This window comes from Micromesistius poutassou (genome assembly GCF_964030765.1).
Source record: "Micromesistius poutassou genome assembly, chromosome: 7".
Lineage (NCBI taxonomy): Eukaryota > Metazoa > Chordata > Actinopteri > Gadiformes > Gadidae > Micromesistius > Micromesistius poutassou.
The window spans coordinates 3,910,904-3,933,403 of record NC_140277.1 but is presented as its reverse complement, the minus strand read 5'-3'; the positions used below and the strand labels follow the sequence as shown (position 1 = coordinate 3,933,403).

At 49.5% G+C, this 22,500-nt stretch overlaps 2 protein-coding genes across 4 annotated transcripts in view; one reads left to right on the top strand and one right to left on the bottom strand.

Moving 5' to 3' along the window:
- cdh23 (cadherin-related 23) overlaps positions 1–22,500 on the top strand; it is a gene marked incomplete at its 5' end in the record, with an annotated part of 161,101 nt that overhangs the window by 121,117 nt on the left and 17,484 nt on the right. The window contains 11 exon segments of the mRNA XM_084470154.1: positions 1,198–1,586; positions 2,103–2,204; positions 2,863–3,012; positions 3,879–4,007; positions 4,857–4,985; positions 5,406–5,633; positions 19,896–20,117; positions 20,230–20,349; positions 20,802–20,982; positions 21,627–21,742; positions 21,744–21,761. Coding sequence (XP_084326280.1) covers positions 1,198–1,586; positions 2,103–2,204; positions 2,863–3,012; positions 3,879–4,007; positions 4,857–4,985; positions 5,406–5,633; positions 19,896–20,117; positions 20,230–20,349; positions 20,802–20,982; positions 21,627–21,742; positions 21,744–21,761 — 1,784 coding nt within the window.
- On the bottom strand, positions 7,520–18,527 carry vsir (V-set immunoregulatory receptor). Of its 3 annotated transcripts, XM_084470654.1 has the most exons (7): positions 18,145–18,406; positions 12,729–13,124; positions 11,862–11,912; positions 11,639–11,749; positions 11,390–11,417; positions 10,867–11,042; positions 7,520–9,029 (listed from the first exon to the last, which is right to left on the bottom strand). In XM_084470654.1, exons 1-7 carry the CDS (start codon positions 18,227–18,229, stop codon positions 8,992–8,994), a joined length of 885 nt encoding a protein of 294 aa, XP_084326780.1. In that variant the 5' UTR covers positions 18,230–18,406; the 3' UTR covers positions 7,520–8,991. The 3 variants fall into 3 exon arrangements, with proteins under 3 accessions (XP_084326780.1, XP_084326779.1, XP_084326778.1); XM_084470653.1 differs by lacking the exons at positions 7,520–9,029; positions 18,145–18,406 and adding an exon at positions 18,431–18,527 and having other exon boundaries at positions 10,134–11,042; XM_084470652.1 differs by lacking the exon at positions 7,520–9,029 and having other exon boundaries at positions 10,134–11,042.

Genomic DNA, 22,500 nt, shown 5'->3' with positions numbered 1-22,500 from the left:
TACAAAATTGTAGAAATACACACGCAGTTTCTGAGCAAAGAGAGCCATTACACCACCTTTAAATAGAATTGTAACTATAAGAAGGCAGTCATTTCCAGTGGGAAACAGTGGAAAGATGAAGTCAGCATCGCTGCTCATTCTCCACAAATGAATACAAAACATCAAACATCAAAATAATACATATCATGGAACGCACAAAGCAACAGTATTTTTGAAATAATAAAAAGCCTACAACCCTAACAAAACAACTATAATTACTGAACAATATTTATAATATATATATTTTCAATGATCTATTGAAGTGTGCCCTGATTACAGTGCCGGTTAAAATACAATTGTAAAGTCAAGATAAATACAAATAAACAAATGAATAGGGACAATAATTCTAACAAATTCTTCATAAAGAATTACATTCATAATTATAAATGATTATAAAAGGAAATTATTATTGACAGTTATTGTCGTCAAGGGAAACGGGACTAAACCGGTGTGATGATGACGAGTCGGGAGCCTTCCAGTGAGTCCATACGGAACACACTGTTGAGTTCATGTCCGGTCAGGCCTCAGACCAGCTCCAGGGCTCTGACCAGCTCCAGGGCTCAGACCAGCTCCAGGCCTCAGACCAGCTCCAGGCCTCAGACCAGCTCCAGGCCTCAGACCAGCTCCAGGCCTCAGACCAGCTCTGACCTCACCAGAGCTGGTCAGATCAGTTCCTGATCCTCCAAAGGTTGTTGTTCTGAAACACAGTTGCTTGACCTTCTGTGGGACAGGGAAGAAGAACAGAATACGTGAGCGGTGTTTAATAACCGTAACTTCTGCTCCGCCACTTCTTTTATTCACTTCCCCTTAATGAACCGCGTTGCGTCAACAGAGTGTGGCCACACGGCCGTGCTTTCTTCGAAGGCCTGAACTTCCCTGTTTCACAGAAGAGCTCCTGGTCAGAGTACGACTCATTGGGAGATGAATAATCACAGACTTGACTGGATCGTTGCTCTACAGCGGATTATTGTGTAACCAGATCGACGTCATCGTTCATCAGTACGATGACGTATTCGTGCCTCACCCCCCTGTTCCTCGTGCCTCACCCCTGTTCTTCGTGCCTCACCCCTGTTCCTCGTGCCTCACCCCTGTTCCTCTCCTCCACCACCCCACCCCACCACCCCCCCCACCCCCCCCACCCAACCACCCCCCTCACAGGTGACGGCGGCTCCGTGGCCTATGCCATCGTCTCCGGCTCGGACCGCAAGTTCGAGGTGGACGTGAGCACGGGGCTGCTGACCACGGTGGACCGCCTGGACTACGAGACCAAGACGTCGTACCTGATGAACGTGTCGGCCACCGACCAGGCGCCGCCCTTCCACCGGGGCTTCTGCAGCGTGTACGTCACGCTGCTCAACGAGCTGGACGAGGCCGTGGCCTTCTTCTCCGCCGGCTACGAGGCCGCGCTGCGGGAGAACATCGCCACGGGAACCGAGGTGGTACAGGTGCGGGCGCAGTCGGCCGACAACCTCAACCAGCTGACGTACCGCTTCGACCCGGACACCTCGCCGGCCGCGCTCGCCCTCTTCAGGATCGACGGCGTCACGGTGAGGGGGGGGGGGGGGGGAGGGGGGCGAGGGGTGGTCCACTCTGGGGGGTCCGAGTCAGACGCGTTTTAGGATGTGGTTCTGTTCGGCTTTATGGGATGAGGGGATTTCATACTGGAAGACTTCAAATCACCTGATCCAATTCAACGAAGCCATGTAGAGGTGATGTAGAAGTGATGTAAAGGTGATGTAAGCCCTGTCTGGTCCATCATCTATCTTCTTTGGTGAACCCCGGTCAGGGTCATGACACTGGAGTCTACACAAGCTAGAGACCGCAGGACACCAGTCTATAGAATCAACACACAAGCACACACACACGATTGTGGCTCACGTAGAAAAACATGCAAGGAATTACATGATGAATCTTCATTTAAGCAATACAACGTAAGTGAAGGTGCTTCTTGGATAGGTTTAATATATAGGTGCTTCTTGGATAGGTTTAATATATGCTGTCCTGTGTGTGTGTGTGTGTGTGTGTGTGTGTGTGTGTGTGTGTGTGTGTGTGTGTGTGTTCAGGGTCGTATCACAGTCATGGGGTTGCTGGACAGAGAGATGGGTGACCTCTACACCCTGACTGTGGTGGCAGACAACGGCGGACCCAAAGAGGACTCCACCGTGGTAAGCCATTTTGTCTCTTGAAAATGTTTTTTCTCTTTCTTTTGATTCCTTCCTCACATCCGCACAAAGCACCTGAACATTGTATGTGTTGTCCTGTTCTGTTGTAGAGGAGCTAATGGCCTTCCTTTCTTTCTCCATTGCTATCCTTTGTGGGGAACTGCAGAAGGTAAGGTTTGCTTGATGTATTGGTTGTGACAAAAGACAGAATATCATGAACCCATGCACCAGGTTGTAATCCCACTAAGAACTAGGGTAACTTTAAGGTCCTTGTAATAAGCCTTAATAAAGCGTTACCAGAACTAGATTCAGTGGTGAGAACACCAGCTTGTTTTAATGACCGAGCCCAATTATATTTCATCATTATATTTCACCAATTATATTTCATCATTCCCCACGGCTCCTATTCATGCCCGTAGCCATCTATGAGGTCACCGTCCCCCGGACCTCTGTCATTATTAAAATAGATAAATAGCTAAAAAATTTAATTAGAAACCAAATACAACTGCATACAAAATCAGCTGTTGGTGTGTGGGGCACACCAACACCCCCCCCCCCCCCCCCCACCACCACCAACATAACTTAACCCCCTCAACTGAAGCTGCAACCCTTCCTCCCCACCACCACCCCCTGGCCCACCCTACGGCCCTGCTCCTACCAGGTGTCAATCACCATCCTGGATGAGAATGACAACAGGCCAGAGTTCGACATCACATCGGACACGTCGGTGAGCATCCTGGAGAACACGCCCATCGGAGTCAAGGTGGCCACGGTCCTGGGGAGGGACAAGGACGCTGCGGCCAATGGGATGGTGAGAGACAGGGCATGGGAACATTAACATGGACTCCACATCAGTGGAGGATCAACACTTGATCCTGATTGGTCGTTAACATTCCAAAAGATTGTTGATCAAAACAGGACAACTCTGCCTTTTAAACTGTTTATGACCAACAGTCCAATAAAACTACCGCTGAGACAACACAAAAACAATACGGTCAGAGTTTATGCTCAATATTTGGACGTTTATTACCGTGGTGGTTAATTCGTCCGTACAGTGTGCTAAAAGGAGACGGTGTAATTGTGTTCCCCATATTGTTGACGCCATAGTTTTTAGTTTTATTACCCCCAGAGCAACATTGTGTTTCTCCTTTTAGTTATATTATATAGATATAGTATATTAAGTATCCTACTAGGGAAGCACCATTGTAATCCCTGTCAGCTGTGGTCACTTCATTGAAGATGTCACAATAAAACCTTCCAACTTAACCCCCCAATTCCTTTAAATGTGTTTTACTTTTACACAAGCACCATATTTACCCACTGACCATGATACATAGAAAGCCCTAATGTATAAGTGTACTATACATGAACTCACTCAGCACAGTTATTTATCCTCATATTTTTTTCCTTGTGTCTATCTTTTCCTCTCTCTCTGCCTCCTGGCTATCTCTGCCCTCTGTCTAACTCTTCTTTGGCCTTTTTATCCCTCTACCTCTGCCAATGACTCTCTCTCTCTCTCTCTCTCTCTCTCTCTCTCTCTCTCTCTCTCTCTCTTTCTCTTTCTCTCTCTCCATCCCACTCTCTCTTTCTCCCTCTCTCTCTCCCCCTCTCTCTTTCTCTCCATCCTTCTGTCTCTCCCCATCCCTCCCTCTCTCTCTCTCTCTCGCCCTCGGCCAGGTGAACTTCACCCTGGTGGCGGGGAACATGCAGGATGTGTTTGAGATCCGGACGGTGAACCACACCTACGGGGAGGTCTACGTCAACTCCCCGCTGGACCGGGAGTCTGTGGACCGCTACCTGCTCAAGGTCAGCACACAGGCAGACAGGGAGACAGACAGGCAGAGAGACAGACAGACAGACATTCAGGCAGACAGAGATCAGACAGACAAATAGATAACCAGATAACCAGACAGACAGATAACCACAAATAAAGACAGACAGACAAATAACCACAAAGACAGATAGACAGATCATCTGACAGATAGGAAGAAGCTTCAAAGCTTTTTATTTTTACAAATGTATTTCAGTCCTGTATTTATTTTCAATGTAACCTTTACTGACATCTTTTTTAAGTTATCCACTGCTGGCTGGGTTTGTGTTCGCATATTATGCTCACAAGAATCTCTGCCTCCGGCAACATCAAAACAAACATGAAGCCAAGGAAAGGGAAATGTTCACCCAGACCTGAGCACGTCTGCCGTCCGACCTTCGAAATGAATCCAATGTCTCATCGTGAGACTACCAGACAGATGACCAGACAAACAGGTGACCAGACAGACAGACAATCAGACAGACAGGTGACCAGACAGACAGGTGACCAGACAGACAGACAATCAGACACACAGGTGACCAGACAGACAGACAGGTGACCAGACAGACAGGTGACCAGACAGACAGACAATCAGACAGACAGGTGACCAGACAGACAGACAGGTGACCAGACAGACAGGTGACCAGACAGACAGACAATCAGACAGACAGACAATCAGAGGGACAGACGACCAGACAGACAGGCGACCAGACAGACTGCCAGTCCGAACAGTAAGCCGGTCGGCCAGACGGTGAGAAGGACAGACAGAGGACAGAGGACAGACGGCCCTGACCCCAGCCCCTACGGGGGCGCTCCAGAGACCCTGACCCGTGTTGTCCTGACAGGTGCGGGCCATGGACAACGGTGCCCCCCCCAGGTTCACGGACCACTCCCTCACCATCAACATCCTGGACGTCAACGACAACGCGCCCGTGGTGGAGAGCCGGAGGGGCTACAACGTCAGTGTCAGCGAGGTGGGTGCCCCCCCGTTGTTTAGTCTGTACTGGAATCACTCGGTTTTCAACTATTCTTTCCCTCCATTTTGTGTGTGTATGTGCATGTTTCTGTGCGTGTGCGTGCGCGTGTGCGTGCGTGTACGTGCGTTCGTGTGTATGGCACTTGGTTCTATGAACATCCTTTCTGTACCGACAGCGATATATAGTTGTCTCTCTTTCTTCTGACAAATGTACTTATGGTAAGTTGCTTTGGATGAAAGCGTCTGCTAAATGCCCTCAATGTAAGTGTGTGTGTGTGTGTGTGTGTGTGTGTGTGTGTGTGTGTGTGTGTGTGTGTGTGTGTGTGTGTGTGTGTGTGTGTGTGTGTGTGTGTGTGTGTGTGTGTGTGTGTGTGTGTGTGTGTGTGCGTGTGTGTGTGTGCGCGCGTGTGCCTCACAGAACGTGGGCGGCGGCACCTCGGTGCTCCGTGTGGTCGCCACGGACCGCGACATCGGCCCCAACGCCATGCTCTTCTACTACATCACCGCCGGCAACCAGGACCTGACCTTCCGCATGGACCGCATGACGGGCGAGATGGTGACGCGCCCGGCCCCGCCCGACCGCGAGCACCAGCAGGAGTACCGGCTGGTCGTCACCGTGGAGGACGACGGGGAGCCCCCGCTGTCGGTGAGAGGGCCTGCCTCCCCCTTACCCCCCACACCCACAGCCCTCTTACGCACTTGTTGTACGTTGCACATCCTGACACTTAATCTACACAATTCTTGTATGTCGTACGTCCTTGCGCTTAAAAATAGTGCTTAGCATTGTGTAGCGTCTTATCCTAGCTATCTTTGTTGTATACTCAGAATGGGTTAACCTAGCGATTGTTAGTGCTTGGCACTTGGCTCTATGAACGTCATTACTGTACCGACAGCAACATAGTGTTGTTTCTCTTTCTTCTGACAAATGTACTTATTGTGAGTCGCTTTGGATCAAAGTGCTAAATGGCCTAACTGTAAATGAGAGTGTAAAGAGTGTGTATGCCTCATCATGGAGGCTGGGCAGACCCAGGCTGTCTGGGATGTTGTGTTGGATTGTCTTTCTGATGAAATATGCGACTGGAAGTGGAGCAATAGGTGGAGAAGCGTGAATAATACATGGTTTGAATCCTGACCCCTGACCTCTGTCTGCTCCCGTGGAGTAGAGGGAACTTAGAAGAGGTTTGTGTGTGTGTGTGTGTGTGTGTGTGTGTGTGTGTGTGTGTGTGTGTGTGTGTGTGTGTGTATGTGTGTGTGTGTGGCTGCTATAGACTGGTGTCTAGCGGTCTTTAGCTGGTGTAGGGTAAACATCACTTATAACTTGTACAAATACAAAGATGCTTCTTTTAATTGGGTCAGGTGATTTTAATTATTGTTTACTTCAATAAGAGGTCCTGCCTTTTTTAGTGTCCTCATTAAGTTCGGTACATGGACTTTTTTACGTTCTCTTAAAGAGATTGGTTGCTTTAAAATGTGCATCCTCACAGTTCCTTCTTCCTCAACAACTGGAAACAGTTCAACCATGACTGCAATGAATGTTATACACTTCATTATATATATATATATACAGTATATATGTGTAATGAAATGGGGTACTCTTGTGACTGCTCCCAACACGACTAGAGCCCTCTGCTGGCTACCAGGGGTACGGCAGGTACTTCTGTAAACAACTTCATTAGGTGGATTCTCTCTGAATTAACATATAGACAGCTGCTTATCTGCCCGCCTCAGGACTGGACACGCGCATTCCTCAGCACCCTCCGAAAACCTGAGACACGTGGCAAACAGTTTTAACACTTTAAACTGCATTTGCATCATTCACCTCTTCTTATGATGCACACCTGTGTGGTGCCAGTGTGAGACTCACTCTGTCGCTCCTCCGCCTGCAATGACAGGATGCCCTGCTGTGTCAACAGGAAAGCCACAACTCTGAGGCAAATGTGCAAGAAAAAGGAAGAATAGAGCAACTTCCTGCAACGACACGGCCTCTGAGTTCACCAGAGCTGGTGTCATTCTACAGCTGACGGGAGAGAGAGAGAGAGAGAGAGAGAGAGAGAGAGAGAGAGAGAGAGAGAGAGAGAGAGAGAGAGAGAGAGAGAGAGAGAGAGAGAGAGAGAGAGAGAGAGAGAGAGAGAGAGAGAGAGAGAGAGAGAGAGAGAGAGAGAGAGAGGTGTGGTGTTTGTGTTGCATACCCCACAGGAGACACAGAGCAGTATCTGCGCATGAGAGAGCTGAGCGATGGCGGTCGTTTAGAGAGAGGAGGGACAGCCACCGGTCGGCCGCGCCCCCGACTCCCCGCGATTTATCTTCCCTATCGTACATAAAAAACAAGAGGCAGAAAATTGTTTCAACATTTTCCTTCCCCTCAATGCCAGCGTCCCCCCGGCGCGGGCCATCTTAGGGCACAGGACCGGAACAACCTTGTTACAAAGCTAATGGCTCCCAGGACGGCCCCAGCTGCCCGGCCTTGTGTAGTGATGGCTTTGGAGACCAGCCAGGGGAGTGAAGTGGCATTTATGAGCAGACACAGACCGCTCAGGGACAAGAACTCCTTTTTTTATTATCAGAGAAGTACAGGATATACAATTGTTTTTTTTTTAGGCACACGTTCGGTGACAGAGCCACAGAACATGAACACACGTAGCAGCAGCATTCAACAAGCAACAAGCTTTGTACAGCATTGGACATTATAAGGTTTACACATGCACACACACACACACACACACACACACACACACACACACACACACACACACACACACACACACACACACACACACACACACACACACACACACACACACACACACACACACACACACACACGCACACACACACGCAAAGAGACACATGTATACACACACACACACACACACACACACACACACGCGCGTACACGCACGCACGCACACAGCTAAAAAGTCATAACACAAAATACTTAATATCTACAATACCCTGTAAGATTCAGCCTTGTGCCATGGAATACAGCTGTGCTGAAATCAGGAGGCACATCAGCTTCACAGCACACATGAAATAACATTTAAAAACAGTTAACAGGTCGCCCAGATTATTCTTCTGGAAAGGAGGGGGAAGCCTTTGCTACAATAAAACCCCTTTCATAAAGAAAACGAAAACAGTAAAGTTATATATCTATATAGATATATATCTATATAGATATAGATATAGATATCTATATCTATATCTATATCTATATATATTTACATATCTATATCTATATATATTTACTACCTGTTCAATTTGACGTCGAATTTGACGTTCATGCAAAGAAAAGTATATTGTGGAAAGTGAAATGTGATAAAGTGGCAACCATGTTTGACGGCATCTGATTTTCCTGCTGCAAAGACCCACCCAGATAATCATACTGTAACATACTGTAAATATTAGGCATTGCCCAGAGAGGTTTCTACAACCGCTGTTAAGTGCTGGACTCAGGAGCGGAGGTCCTGAGAGAGACAGCGCTGATGTGTTTGTTCACAACAGGTTGTCAGAAACTGAGGTAGCAAAGGCAAAACAATAATAACAGCCTGAAGCCATATGGAGAGGATGAGGATGAGGGGGAGGGTAGACTCCTGAGTCACATGAAACAAGAAGAATTGAATGATGCCCAGTACAAGAATTCCACCAGTGGAATGCCCCTGCCCCTGTCTGCGGATTTCCCTTATTCTGTCCCACACTGAGACAGACAGACAGACGGACCCCCCCCCACCCCTCCCCGGCCTGCAGGGCCAGACTGCTGGGAGCAGGTCACCTGTTGTTCCATGAGCTGTCATCACACACACACACACACACACACACACACACACACACGCACACGCACACACACGCCCCTCTCGATGGACTGGATGGAATGGAATGAAATGGAATGGAAGACGTGACAAAGAGGCTCGCCGTTGCCCCCGGTAACAGACAGAGGAAGAGGAAGGGCTCCACGGGGCCTCATGGCGTCCACACTGGGGGCCCGGAGAAAGAGCAGGAGTCGGCTCCGTCTACATCTGCATGAAGTCTGGAGATTCCAGAATGGCATCTAAAGGAAAAGGAGAATAGCGGTGTTAGAGGAGAGGTGAAGGCAGTGCATCAGGGCTTTTTGTATCGGTCTGTATATCTATACCCCTACTACAGATCTATATCGCTACTACAGATCTATACCCCTACCACAGATCTATATCGCTACTACAGATCTATATCGCTACTACATATCTATACCCCTACCACAGATCTATACCGCTAATACGGCGTGATTGTGGAAACAGTGTCATCGTTCCATCAACTGGCACCTCACACTCACGCCTTTTCCCTCATTGTGGCCGCGATGAGCTGAGATATCTGAGTATCAGACAGGCCTGTACTGTACAGCCGCTGCTGAAATCAGGTTGTCGGTGCTCTGGAAAAGGTTGTGCGACTCACAGGAAAAAACCCTCATTAAGCAGAAGAAGTATCTTTGCCCGAAATGGCCATATATATTTATAAAAGAGGAACTGGTGCTTGTTAAATTCCACTCCGTCGCTGGTAAGGAGGAAAAAGATGAAGCGAGCCTTCTTGAGATTGGACGCTGGGCCGAGGGCCGTGTGTGTCTCAGTAGTTTCACTTTAATGACCTTTGAAGAAACGTGTCCACTTTGCCTCACTGCCACTACGGCTGCCTTCCTCTGTCATGTGTTATGTACACCGCCATGTATGACTGATCACTGTACACATGTACCGACTCATTTGATTGCAAATTTGCAAATGAAAATGCATGAATGGCATCACGTTGTAATGCCAGGCATGTCAGTATGCAGTGACGACATTCCACATGAAGACATGGGACATGAAATGTTGACCTAACATGTCTGTCTAGTAATATAATGTTGGGTTGTGGTTTCATGGTGGATTAGCAACAGGTACGTACCCCCCCCCCCCCCCCCCCCCCTGCAGGAACTCCCCCCCACCCCCCTCAACCAAGAACATTCTAGCAACAGGAAATGGGACAATCCACCTGAGGATGACTGGAATGTCAGCCAATGTGGCCCCAGGACACAGTAGAGAAGCATTCAGGAGTGAGACCCGCTCCACCTGCCCCACCTCCACCACCACAGCTAACGCCCCCCCCCCCCCCCCCATCATCAGTTCAGGTGAAGACGGTGGGACCAGCTTATGGCGGCCATAACGGCTCAGCAGGAGTGTTGATGCGTGACAAATGTAGGATTGAAGGTAGGAAGGCAAGTGAGGGAGTGTGTGTGTGTGTGTGTGTGTGTGTGTGTGTGTGTGTGTGTGTGTGTGTGTGTGTGTGTGTGTGTGTGTGTGTGTGTGTGTGTGTGTGTGTGTGTGTGTGTGTGTGTGAGCGCTTCGCAGAAACAGGCGGTTTGAGTTCTGCAAAAAAGGAAACCAGTGCTTACACAAACCGCTTTGCTCAGTCACTTGTCCCTGGCCAGGGCCATCGTGTGGGTGTGTGGGTGTGTGGGTGTGTGTGTGTGTGTGACTGAGCACATCTCAAACATCTCAAGATAGATAAGACAGATAAGATAAGACTGAATCACTGAATCACTGTGTTCATCTTGAAGAGCTGAGCTCTCAGCTGAAGAGTACATTTTGAAATCACTTAATTCTTCATACTTCTTTCATTTCCTGAAATGGCCATGGTGCAATGTTACATCTTTTGTAACAATGTACTCTGTGATGATTACACCACGATAGAAGAAGTGTGTGTGTGTGTGTGTGTGTGTGTGTGTTGGTTTGGAGCGTGTGTGTGTTGGTTTGGAGCGTGTGTGTGTGTGTGTGTGTGTTGGATTGGATCATGTGTGCGTGTGTGTGTGTGTGTGTGTGTGTGTGTGCAAAAACTTACGTACATGCGTGTGTGCGTGTGTGTGTGTCTCCATCTCTCACCATGTATGGGGAAGAACACGTCTCCGTGCACGGGGGGAGACAGGGGGGTCCCCGACTCTGACAGCAGGTGGCGCCCTGTCTCAGATGACTGTCTGGTCATGATCTGGGACACGGTCTGGGTCTTGGGCTGTGGGGACCCCCCCAGGAACACGGGGTTCTCATGACCCTGGGCCTCACTACACACACACACACACACACACACACACACACACACACACACACACACACACACACACACACACACACACACACACACAGGTTTGATTTAGGGCTATACTATAAAATATACAATTGTCACATGTTTTCCACAAGAATTGCGTCACATTTGACCACCTTCCATAACAAGACTTCATCAGAATTTATCACATTCAACTGCATTTAAGTCAAACACAAATGTTTAATAATGGCTCAAACATCCTGCATCCTCTGAAGTGTGTGTAGGAGTGTGTGTGTGTGTGTGAGTGCGCGTGCATGTGTGTGTATAAGGAGGCCCAGCTGGCTGGAGGACTGTGGGAAGGCTCACCTGTCCATTCGGACCAGCTCATGTGCACCTGGGAAGGAGAGAGGGGAAAGAGGAAATGGTCCATTGTGAGTGAACTGGATCACAGAGGGACAGGACACGCACCGTGTGAACGGGTTTTCCTCCAAAACCACCAATGTCACAGGAAGTGTGCATGTGCAATATGCAAGCTTTGTTGTGGATACAGCATGTGGACGCACAATCGCTGTGTGTTTATGTTTGTTTGTGTGCGTTTGTATCTCCGACACTTACGTCTGCTGGACCTGTGATGTTGCCTCTGTTTGTAGACCAGCAGCATGATGAGCGGCAGAGAGAGGAGGGCCACGATGCAGGCAGTGGTGGCCAGAGCGGCAGCGACAGAGCCTGTTGATGCAAGAGACGCCCCTTCGCGTTAGTAACAGCTACAACAGTAACAGCTTGTCCTGCCAGCATTGATTGGCTGCCCCACACCCGTGGATCGGAACACGGAACATACTTTCAGTCGGCTGGGGATCCCACATGGTGCATTCTTGAGATCCATTTGTCCCTGGAATGAGAGGAGGAAGAAAGTATGGTTCTTAATTGGCGCGTTGAACAATGCAGAAATCACACTTTACTGGAGGTGTATGGGATTTACACCACACTCATAACTGTTGCAAAGGCAAGAAACCCTTGAATGTCACAGCCCCCATTTGAACTTATGAATTTATTTCTTAAAAGCCCTTCTTAGGAAGGCATGCAGGCTTACGTGCAGTGGCGTAGCCAGAAATGTCCATATGGGTGGCAAAGGCATTTGATCACAGCTGACAAATTAAGCGGAAACATTTTAAACTTACGCAAAAGAGCATGAACCCATGCATCGGCGCGTCACATTTATTGAATGCTTCAACGCTTTCGGTCACAGCTGTCAATTTGCCGTTAGGCCAAACATTTTAAACATGTGCAAAATTGCATGAACGTAGCTTTGGTGTGTTATCACATCAAATTGAAACAGATTGGCCATATAAGACATACTGCAAAGATGAAAACTTATCACACGCAGAGAGCGAGCGAGAGAGCGAGAGAGAGAGAGAGGGAGTCCTCCTCGACCGACAGACCTAATGTCTAATGGCTATATTTCTTTATTTCTTATATTTGTATAGTGGGAGGGCTCTCACAGCAACGTTCAGGAGGGGAGGGGGGAGGAGCTGCCGGCTGTTCGCGTTTTGACTGATTCTTGAACTCTCAGCGGAGTGCTGATTTGTGCGCCTTTTTTTAGATGGTGAAAGTAAAAGAAGGAAAGCCCTCTGATTGGACAGGCAAGACTGACAATTAGGCGGGCCTAGGCCCTTCCAGGTCCGCCCATGGCTACGCCTCTGCTTACGTGGCGTGACGTGCAGCAGGACGTGTGCGTGGTGCCTCTGCACCACCTTGGCGTGCTCGTGCTCGCGCTCCAGCACCACGCAGCAGTAGCGGCCCTGGTCCTGAACCGTGACGTTCTCCAGGGTCACCCAGAAGCTGTGCTTCTCTGCGCCGTAGGAGACGCCGGGCTGCTTGGGGCGGGGGCCCACGTGGGTGTGGCGCGGGCCCACGAGCTCGTGGCAGTGCTGCTGGGCGTGCGGCGTGTACAGCCAGTGGAGGTTGTGCCGGTCGTTGGCGTGCAGCATGGCCCCCCACTCGGTACACACCAGCTTGGCGGTGGCCCCCTCGGGGCAGGTGTAGACCAGGTGGGGGACAGACACGCCCAGCGTCTGCGGGGCGTAGGGCATGGGCTCCTTGACTGTGGGTGGGAGGGGGAGACAACACGGTTAGATGGTGGAAGCAGACCAGTCAAACCACAGCGAAACAACAGATACCCCGGTAGTCGATGTAAACGATATAAAAGGAGACTGCATCAGGAGTGAGCGCTTTGATAGTTTTAGGTTTGATTCATTCGAGGTATAGAACTGAATTGCACTGATTTAAACATCGAAGTGAACGGAGTCGACTACAAAACCAACGGCGTATTGTTTTTTTGTTCTTGGCCAAACCTGGGGTTGGTTTCCTGTTCTACATGCTGTGGTTACGGTAATGCTACAGTGTGTTTCTGCAGCACTGTTCAATGCAGAGAGAGAGATTGAAGTGACACACCGGTTACTTAACATAGCCGCTTTGAGATCAGATCCGTCAGGGTCGTTTGAGGAAAAGAGCAGTAGTGGGAGTAAAGACCTTACTGGGGCGGTGGGCTGCACCATCCTGCAGTGAAGTCTACACTGATCGTGTGGGCACCAGCAAACTGCTTGGCCGGCACACACACACTGGTTTTTGTATTTCTTTTGGCTTTGCTCACTGCCACTCATATTCAACTCATTTGTGGGGTTGAAGGTTTTTTTTGCAAAGCCTACAGTCGTTTGTAGAAGGATGGCAGTATTCATTGTTTTCATCGTGCTTCCTTATCCATCCAGCTCTATGCAGGCCATCTTGCAAGTCGCTATTTTTTTCCACACAGCTACTTCCTGTAATGCACCGCACGCTACGGTGCAGCAAAGGAAGGCCTTAACAAAAACAAGCAGAACACACACACACACACACACATACACACCTCACTTCTTCATGTATTGTTTAAATCCCTGCATTGAAATAAAACAAATGTTATTGACTTTTCAGAGCTGACATTTAATTCAAGTTTCTTTGTATCCAGGAAAGGCTAACAGAGAACCAGGCCACGAAATGTAGACAGACACACGTAGTCTAACCTTTGGGCCTTGTGTACGATGCGTGGGTTTGGCGGTGGAGTGGGGAACGGATCACAAACCCACATGAGACACACGAGGAACGTGTGACAATAGTGACAAGAGACACCTTCACTACTACTAAATACGTACAGACGTAATGGTGTGTGTGTGTGTGTGTGTGTGTGTGTGTGTGTGTGTGTGTGTGTGTGTGTGTGTGTGTGTGTGTGTGTGTGTGTGTGTGTGTGTGTGTGTGTGTGTGTGTGTGTTTTGAGTAACGTGTATTTTACTAAAAGTAACTCAGTAACTAAATGTAAAAAAGTATATAAAATATTCTCTTTTTATGGAAGTAAACTCAGCAGGGACAGTAGGACAATCATATAGTATGAATTGAATTATGAACAAATCATTATACCATTATACTATTAACTAACACCTCAAATGAATTGAGGTGGCGTGCTACTGGCTGGCATGTGCTGGGAAGCTGGCAGAACATGTTGACCTTGATCAGCTCGCATGGTGAAGTCTCATGGTCTTACAAACATCACATTTGCATCATAACGAGTTCCTATGAGTCAATCCGATCACCGCATAGCCCGCCCCTTACATGTGCACTCGCTAAGCGCGCACGCATGCTTGTGTGCGGATGGGAAGGGAGGGGAAGTCTTCAAAGGGCTTATTGGCCGAGCCCAGGGACGTGAAGAGGGGACTTCCTTCCTAAGCGGTTTCCCCAGCGCGTGGACGCCGGGACTCTCCTGCCTGGCCAGGGTCACCGTGGTGCCCGTGTGCGCGGGGGGGGGGGGAGCTTTGGTGTTACAAAGAGAGAGAAATGGCTGGCCTTGTGGTAGTGTGGGAGTAGGAAACGGCAGGCTTTTGGTAGGAAGTAACAGTAGCCAACCGTGGACATGCCCACAGTGCTCATTAGATGTGTTGGTTAGTATCCTGTGTGCGTGCACGTTATTTTTATAGCGGATATTTAATCAGCACACTGTGTGTGTGTGTGTGTGTGTGTGTGTGTGTGTGTGTGTGTGTGTGTGTGTGTGTGTGTGTTAGCTGTCGTGTCTGAGTGTGAGTGTGAGTGTGAGTGTGTGTGTGTGTGTGTGTGTGTGTGTGTGCGCAGTAGCTGTCTTGTGTCAAAGGTAGAGCAATAGCAAAGCCAGGGGGTGTGATTGAAGTGAAACTGTAGCTATTCCTGCCTGTGTTCAGGCACAATGGAGGGAGAGCCCTTCTCATCTCCGGCTTCACACATACACACACACCCTACCCGATCCCACCCAAACGACCACCACCCATCCTCACCCACCATCCTGCTGCACTCACTCTTCTCACCCCCACTGGGAAACCTTTTCCTGTGCGTTCATTTTTAGGGGACATTTTGGGAGGAGAACTCTATCTGATATTAACAGAGTGAAGAAACGTGTCCTACTTAAGACAAGGCACACATAATTCAAATTAAAAGCTAAAATATTAAACATTAATTTAGTTGGCCGCCAGGTATGACCTAATGAGGGGCCATGCCGGGGAAGTCAAAGGACACTTCCAGCTGGGTCTGTAAACAAAGTGTGTCTCTTTTCACTTAAACCTGCCACTGTGATCCCTCTGCCTCTCCCAGGATCCTGCTGCTCCCTCGGGGCCCAGACAACAGGCCCTCTTCTGTTGTTGGCCTCAGAACACCACCTGTTGCAGCCCTGTCAGCGCTGACAGCCCTCCGAGGCACAGACTCGCTCGGGCCCATTGTTCAAGTCCATTAAAATCATGACTACTGTTACGGCCGCATTTTTCTACCACTACTGCTGCTCCTACTCCCTCTGCTTCCACTCCTACTCTGTCCCTGAAGCGTGTCTCCTACCTCTTCCTCTGATACCACTAGCTCAGGTATATGTTTAAATACATCGGAACCATGCCCGTAGCCAGTGATGAGGTCAACAAGGTCCGGACCTCTTTTTTTTTTTTTTTTTTTAGAGATAAAAAAAAATCAAACCTAAAAACACTGTATACAAAATCGGGGGTTGAGAATTTCTCAGAGATGAGTTACGCCTTAATTCTGTTTATTTTTTAAAATAGTTTGGCCCGGGGTCATACTGGAGACCTGAAAGTGTGCCCTAGGTCCATGTCCATTCACGTGCGAGAGCCCCAGTGGTGGAGGCCATGTTTGTTTACACAATCACTTCCACCCACCTTAGCCACACACCCACTGCCATGGGAATGATTAGTAGAAACCGTTAGAGTGGTAATGAAACCAGTTGGGGCGGCACCTGATAAGCCTCTCATCGTCACCACACACACACACACACACACACACACACACACACACACACACACACACACACACACACACACACACACACACACACACACACACACACACACACACACACACACACACACAGCAGTCCAGGTTTACAGTAAAAGGTTTAACTTCTGCTTCAGGAAGTTGTGCAATCCAGTGACTGATAGGAAAGTTTTAAGTCACTAAAGTCATCCTCGCAATCCACACCAAGGGTCCATTGACTCCATCTGCTGTTGAAACAGGTTCACAAACCGGTTTTATTGAAAATCCCGGCCAGAAACCGAATCCGTCCATCATTGAAACGTCACAGCTTTTAAAGATGAGGATGAGATAAGATGCATTCATCCCAGACTGGAAAAGTGGCTTCGACAGCAACAAGTACAGTTGCGTGAAAGATGATGAAACTATTACCATGACTAAGAATATACAGATAGCATTGAACTTGATAGCATCGCGGATGTAGGACCTCGTGAAGGCCAAGGGCATGTTGGCACTTTGGCCTTGGGCCGACTGACAAGCCATGGCCCCAAGCTCGGAAGGGCCCCACAATCTTTTTGTCCTCCAGCAGTGTTTATGATTGGCTAATGCTGGAAAACAGGAGGACCAAAAGATCGTTGATGGATGTACGAGAATCATAAGGAGCTCCAACGTGCAACTGATTCCCCTCTCTTGCGTTATCTTCCTGTTTCTCAAAAATGTCGCAAAAACTCGCCCCCACAGTTGTGCAATTGTGCACAACTGCGTAATTCCCCCGCAGAATCGAACCTGGTAAGAAACTGAAATCGTTGCGGGGATCAATGAACAGGAAGACCCGGTCCAATTAGTGGAATGTAGCCAGGGACTCAGACCCTGCAGAGCCCACCTCCCAGTGTGCTAATAATACTCTGTCTTACGGCTGCTATTGTCCTTGGAACAGAGTCCTGGAGTTAATCCAAAGTGAGAGGGAACGCAGCTCTGATTAGTCTTTATCTGAAGTCATTAGGGAGGCGAGGTGAGCTTATTGGCACAAACGTCGGTTTAAACTTTGGCAGGAAGTGAACTTTATAAATAGAGCAGCGGCGGAGACTCTATGGCGTGCGTAATATTAACCATCTCGACTCTGTCCCGCCGACGCGTCATATTGCATGCGTAAAACCTCCGGCGCAAAATATTCAACATCAACAGGAGAGACGCAGGCCTCGATACACTCTGCACGATAACAGAATAATAGAATCCTTCAGGGGGAAACAGGACGATTAGGCCTGAAGACACGCTGCTGTTTGGCGGAGCTTTATCGCCTGAGCGCATCTAACCAGACTCAACAACAGAGAGCGAAGCTGATAACGTGTACGGGGTCCTGAGTGTCGTTTGAAGTGGGGATCTCACCCCCCCCAGCCCAGCAGGCCAACACAACAGCTGCTGGTCTCCGTCCCGCCAGTGGGGATTTGGGGGCCAGATGTGTGTGTGTGTGTGTGTGTGTGTGTGTGTGTGTGTGTGTGTGTGTGTGTGTGTGTGTGTGTGTGTGTGTGTGTGTGTGTGTGTGTGTGTGTGTGTGTGTGAGAGAGAGAGAGAGAGACATGACGTGATGGACGCTGGGTTTATTTAGTCAACTTAAGGTTCTAATCATTTTTTGACCCAAAGCCTTACCCGGGATAACTCCCACACACCGACCGCAGTACGCACCATGACCCGGGCTGTCACTAGTTAAGTTTGAATCAACCGGACTGCGGGCTGTGTGTTGTGTGTTCACCCACAGGGGGGGGGGAAATAGCTCCAACAACACTGCTGTGAAGTGGACCGAAAGAAGGAAGTTTTCTTACCTCCAGCAACGCATAGAAAAACAGAGACGAACCCAAATATCCGATTTAAAAATAAAATGTTCCGTGTGCGTAAATCCGAGGACATGGTTGCGTCTGCTAAACGTTTAAAGATTAACCTTAAAGAGCGTCTCGATGAAGTTATCCTGAAGTAAAGGGATAGCTACGTTTCTCTAAACGGGCTCACAACTCCTCCAGCTAACGCAGGACTGGTTCTTGTCCTAACTTGATTCGCGTTGTTTTCTCCCTCAGCCTGACAGTTTATTGTCACTCCTTCATCCACACCCACCAATCCGAGTTCAGTTGGACGAAATGTTTGCAATCGGAGACGCGCAACAAACATGCTCCTCCCCCGGTGCGCCTCGCTGTGTTTGCGTCTCTCTCTCTCTCTCTCTCTCTCTCTCTCTCTCTCTCTCTCTCTCTCTCTCTCTCTCTCTCTCTCTCCTTCTGTCTGTCTGTTTGTCTCTGTTTCTCTCTCCCTCTCTCTCTCTCTCTCTCTCTCTCTCTCTCTCTCTCTCTCTCTGTCTGTCTGTCTGTCTCTGTCTATCGTGTGGTCTTCTTCTTTAAGCAATTGATGGTTTGAATAATGACACCCATCCTCACTTCCCTGGCTGTTGTAATGATTGCTGCGGGGCGTCTTTTTGGTGACTCCACTTCCTCCTAGGGCGACTCAGAGCTTACTATGCTACTGGGAGGGATACTTTTCTGAACCTTCACTTATTTACTTACTCTAAAACCATGACCTGTATCACAACACCGTCCGCGGCCGCCTTCCATAACACCACAGCTGGGGTATGCAGACTCTCTGGTCTGATGTTTAGCCATTCCTCTCTAACGACTCCCAGGAGTCCCCCCCCGTCCCCCCCTCTCTCTCTCTCTCTTTCGCTATCTCTCTCGCTCTCTCTCTCTCTCTCTCACTCTCCTCGCTCTCTCTCTTCATTACGCTTCATTACATGCAGAGGTTAAAGATAACAGATGAGTTCTGTATTACTTTTATGGAAAGTTTATCATAAATATATGCTACAATAAAATGTGGTTGTGTAATAATCAAAGCTGGCCTACAGTTATCCTTAATATGCATTCATTTCATTAATCTGCATATTGTATGCTAAAACAAAATTGTATGCTAAATTGTATGCTAAATCCACTACCAATCCCATACTAACTTCCACATGGCCCTCAACATCTAGTTGGTCAAACTAAACAAATTAATTCCTCCTCCTCCTCTTCCTCCTCCCCTCCTTCCTCCTACTCCTCCCCCTACCCCTTCTCCTCCTCCTCCCCCCCTCCTCCTCCTCCCCTCCTTCCTCCTCCTCCTCCTCCTCCCCCTCCCCCTCCTCCACCTCCTCCACCTCCTCTTCCCCCTCCTCCACCTCCTCCTCCTCCCCCTCCTCCACCTCCTCCTCCTCCTCCTCCTCCCCCTCCCCCTCCTCCACCTCCTCTTCCCCCTCCTCCACCTCCTCCTCCTCCCCCTCCTCCACCTCCTCCACCTCCTCCCCCTCCCCCTCCCCCTCCCCCTCCCCCTCCTCTTCCTCCTCCTCCTCCACCACCTCCCCCTTCCTCCTCCACCTCCTCCCCTCCTCCCCCCCTCCTCCACCTCCTCCTCCTCCTCCTCCTCCACCTCCTCCACCTCCCCCTCCTCCACATCCTCCTCCTCCACCTCCTCCACCTCCCCCCCCATCCTCCTCCCTCTCCTCCTCCCCCTCCTCCACCTCCTCCACCCCCCCCCCCCTCCTCCTCCTCCTCCTCCTTAGACCTCCACAACCGTCCAGGTCAGCATCGTGGACGAGAACGACAATGCGCCCGAGTTCCCCGAGGAGGAGTACGTGACGGTACTGAGCGAGGGGTCCGAGACGGTGGGGGCCACCATCGCCACGGTGACGGCCATCGACCCTGACGAAGGGCTCAACGGCACCCTGCGCTACGCCGTCGCTCGTGGCAACCTGGCTCAGACCTTCTCCATCGACCAGTTCACGGTGAGGCCGCCGGACGCATCGCAGACCGCCGTCACCGGGCCCAGAGGGGTTCCACCGGAGACTCACTCTGGGGTGTGTGTTTGTGTGTGTGTGTGTGTCTGTACATATGCAGGGACGGATCACTGCCTTGAAGGAACTGGACTTTGAGATCAGCAATGGCCACTACACGCTGGTCGTCACGGCAACCGACCAATGTCCCATTCCCGCCCTGCGGCTGACATCAAGCACAACGGTAAGGATGAAAACAGTCATGTGATGTATCTCCTGAACATACGCTACTAGTTCTCTAGTAGCGTATTAAAATATAATTCAATTCTATTTGAAGACACAGCATTAAAGAATGCTGGGTAAAACCACTACAGTATCACCTGCCCAGCGGTTGGACCTAGTTGCACCCTGTGGATTGCGTAGCCAACTGTCAGTTTTGAGGAAAAATATCTGTTTTTAAACTGCATTTTATCATAATAAATAACAATTAACTCTTTATCAAACATAACTCTTGCCCTAACCCTTACCCAACAACTTTGAATATATTATTAACTAATGTCCCAGTTTGGATTCGGGTGACCAGAGACTTGAACCAGTTTGGATGAAGCCCACCACGACCTTTGACCTTCATCAAGGTGACCCCAAACTGAGGCCCGACCCGGTGTGCGTTGTGTAAAAGCTCCTCCGTTCCTGCAGGTTCTGGTGAACGTCCTGGACGTGAACGACCGGACCCCCACCTTCCCAAATGCCTTCGAGGGGCCCTTTGAGGTGACCGAGGGCCAGCCGGGGCCCCGGGTCTGGACCCTGAGGGCCATCGACGAGGACTCGGGCCTCAACGGCAAAGTGGAGTACAGCATCACGGCTGGAGACCTCCAGAGTGAGGCGATGAACCTATTGGTCCTCTTCTGTCTCTGTCTCTGTCTCTCTCTCTCTGTCTCTCTTTCTGTCTCTCTCTCTCTCTCTCTCTCTCTCTTCTCTCTCTCTCTCTCTCTCTCTCTCTCTCTTCTCACTCACCTTCTCTCTTCTCTATCTATCTCTCTCTCTGTCACTGTCTCTCTGTCAATGTCTCTGTCTGTCTCTCTATCACATCGCTCTGTCTCTCTCTGTCTCCTCTGTCTCTCGCTCTCTCTTTTTCTGTCTGTCTGTCTTTCTGTCTGTCTCTCAATTCAATTCGATTCTAACGGCAGGAAGTAAGGAAGCAGAAGTTAGGAAGTGGAAGTGCCATTCTAACCATCTCCCTCACGTCCTTCCTCTCTCTCTATCTACCACTCTGTGTGAATGTGAACCTCTCCCTCCCTCTCTCTCTCTTCCTGTGCTGTCCTCTCCCTCTCTTTCCTCCCGTGCTGTCCTCCCTCTCTCTCCCTCCCTCTCTCTCCCTCTCTCTCTCCCTCTCCCTCACTCTCTCTCTCCTCCTGTGCTGTCCTCCCTCTCTCTCGCACCCTCTCTCTCCCTCCCACTCTCCCTCCCTCTCTCTCTCTCCCCCTGTGCTGTCCTCTCCCTCCCTTCCCCCGGCGGTGTCAGGTGAGTTCATGGTGTCCCCGGTGGAGGGGGAGCTGCGTGTGCGGCGGGACGTGGAGCTGGACCGGGAGACCACGCCCTTCTACAACCTGACCGTCACAGCCCTGGACCTGGGCACGCCCCCCCCGCAGCAGCACGGTGGGAGACACACACACACACACACACACACACACATGCACACACACGCACATGCACAGTCATAGATACACAGACGCACTCATACACACACAAACACACTCATAGATACACAGACTCATACACACGCAAAACACACTCATAGATACACACACTCATGCAGACTTAGAGACACACACGCTCATGCACACACAAACACACACACACACACACTTATACACACATAAACACACACTCGTAGATACACACGCTCGTACACACACAAACACACACACACACACACACATAGACACACACACTCATAGATACACAAACACACACACACACACACACACACACACAGATTTATTGAATAACTGTCAACATGTGGAGCGGGTCTGGGTCAGCGTCGTCTGCCTCGGCCAACATACTTCAGTTGGGTGTTGGTGTTGGTGGAGACAGTGTGCGCGCAACCGTAGTCACAACAATGCTGCTGAAAACTGCTGGAAACCATTAACTATTAACAGCTGTAATATCGCTATAATGTTTGTGTGGATGTGTGTTTGTCTGTGTGTTTGTCTGTGTGAATGTGTGTGTGAATGTGTAAGTGTGTGATTGTGTGTGTGGGTGTGCATGTGTGTGTATGTGTGTGCATGTGTGTGTCTTTGTATAAGTGTAAGTTATGCGGGTGTGTGTTTGTGTAAGTATGTGTTTGTGTGTGAGCGTGTGCATGTGTGTGTGTTTGTGTGAGTGTGTGTGTGTG

Excerpts from the sequence above, each read along its gene's own strand:
- vsir (XM_084470652.1), bottom strand. The coding sequence starts at position 18,229 with ATGTCCTCGGATTTACGCACACGGAACATTTTATTTTTAAATCGGATA. Across the intron at positions 11,750-11,861 it reads GGATCCCCAGCCGACTGAAA|GCTCTGTCGCTGCCGCTCTG; the intron begins GTATGTTCCGTG and ends TTGCATCAACAG. Across the intron at positions 11,418-11,638 it reads ACATCACAGGTCCAGCAGAC|GTGCACATGAGCTGGTCCGA; the intron begins GTAAGTGTCGGA and ends TCTCCTTCCCAG.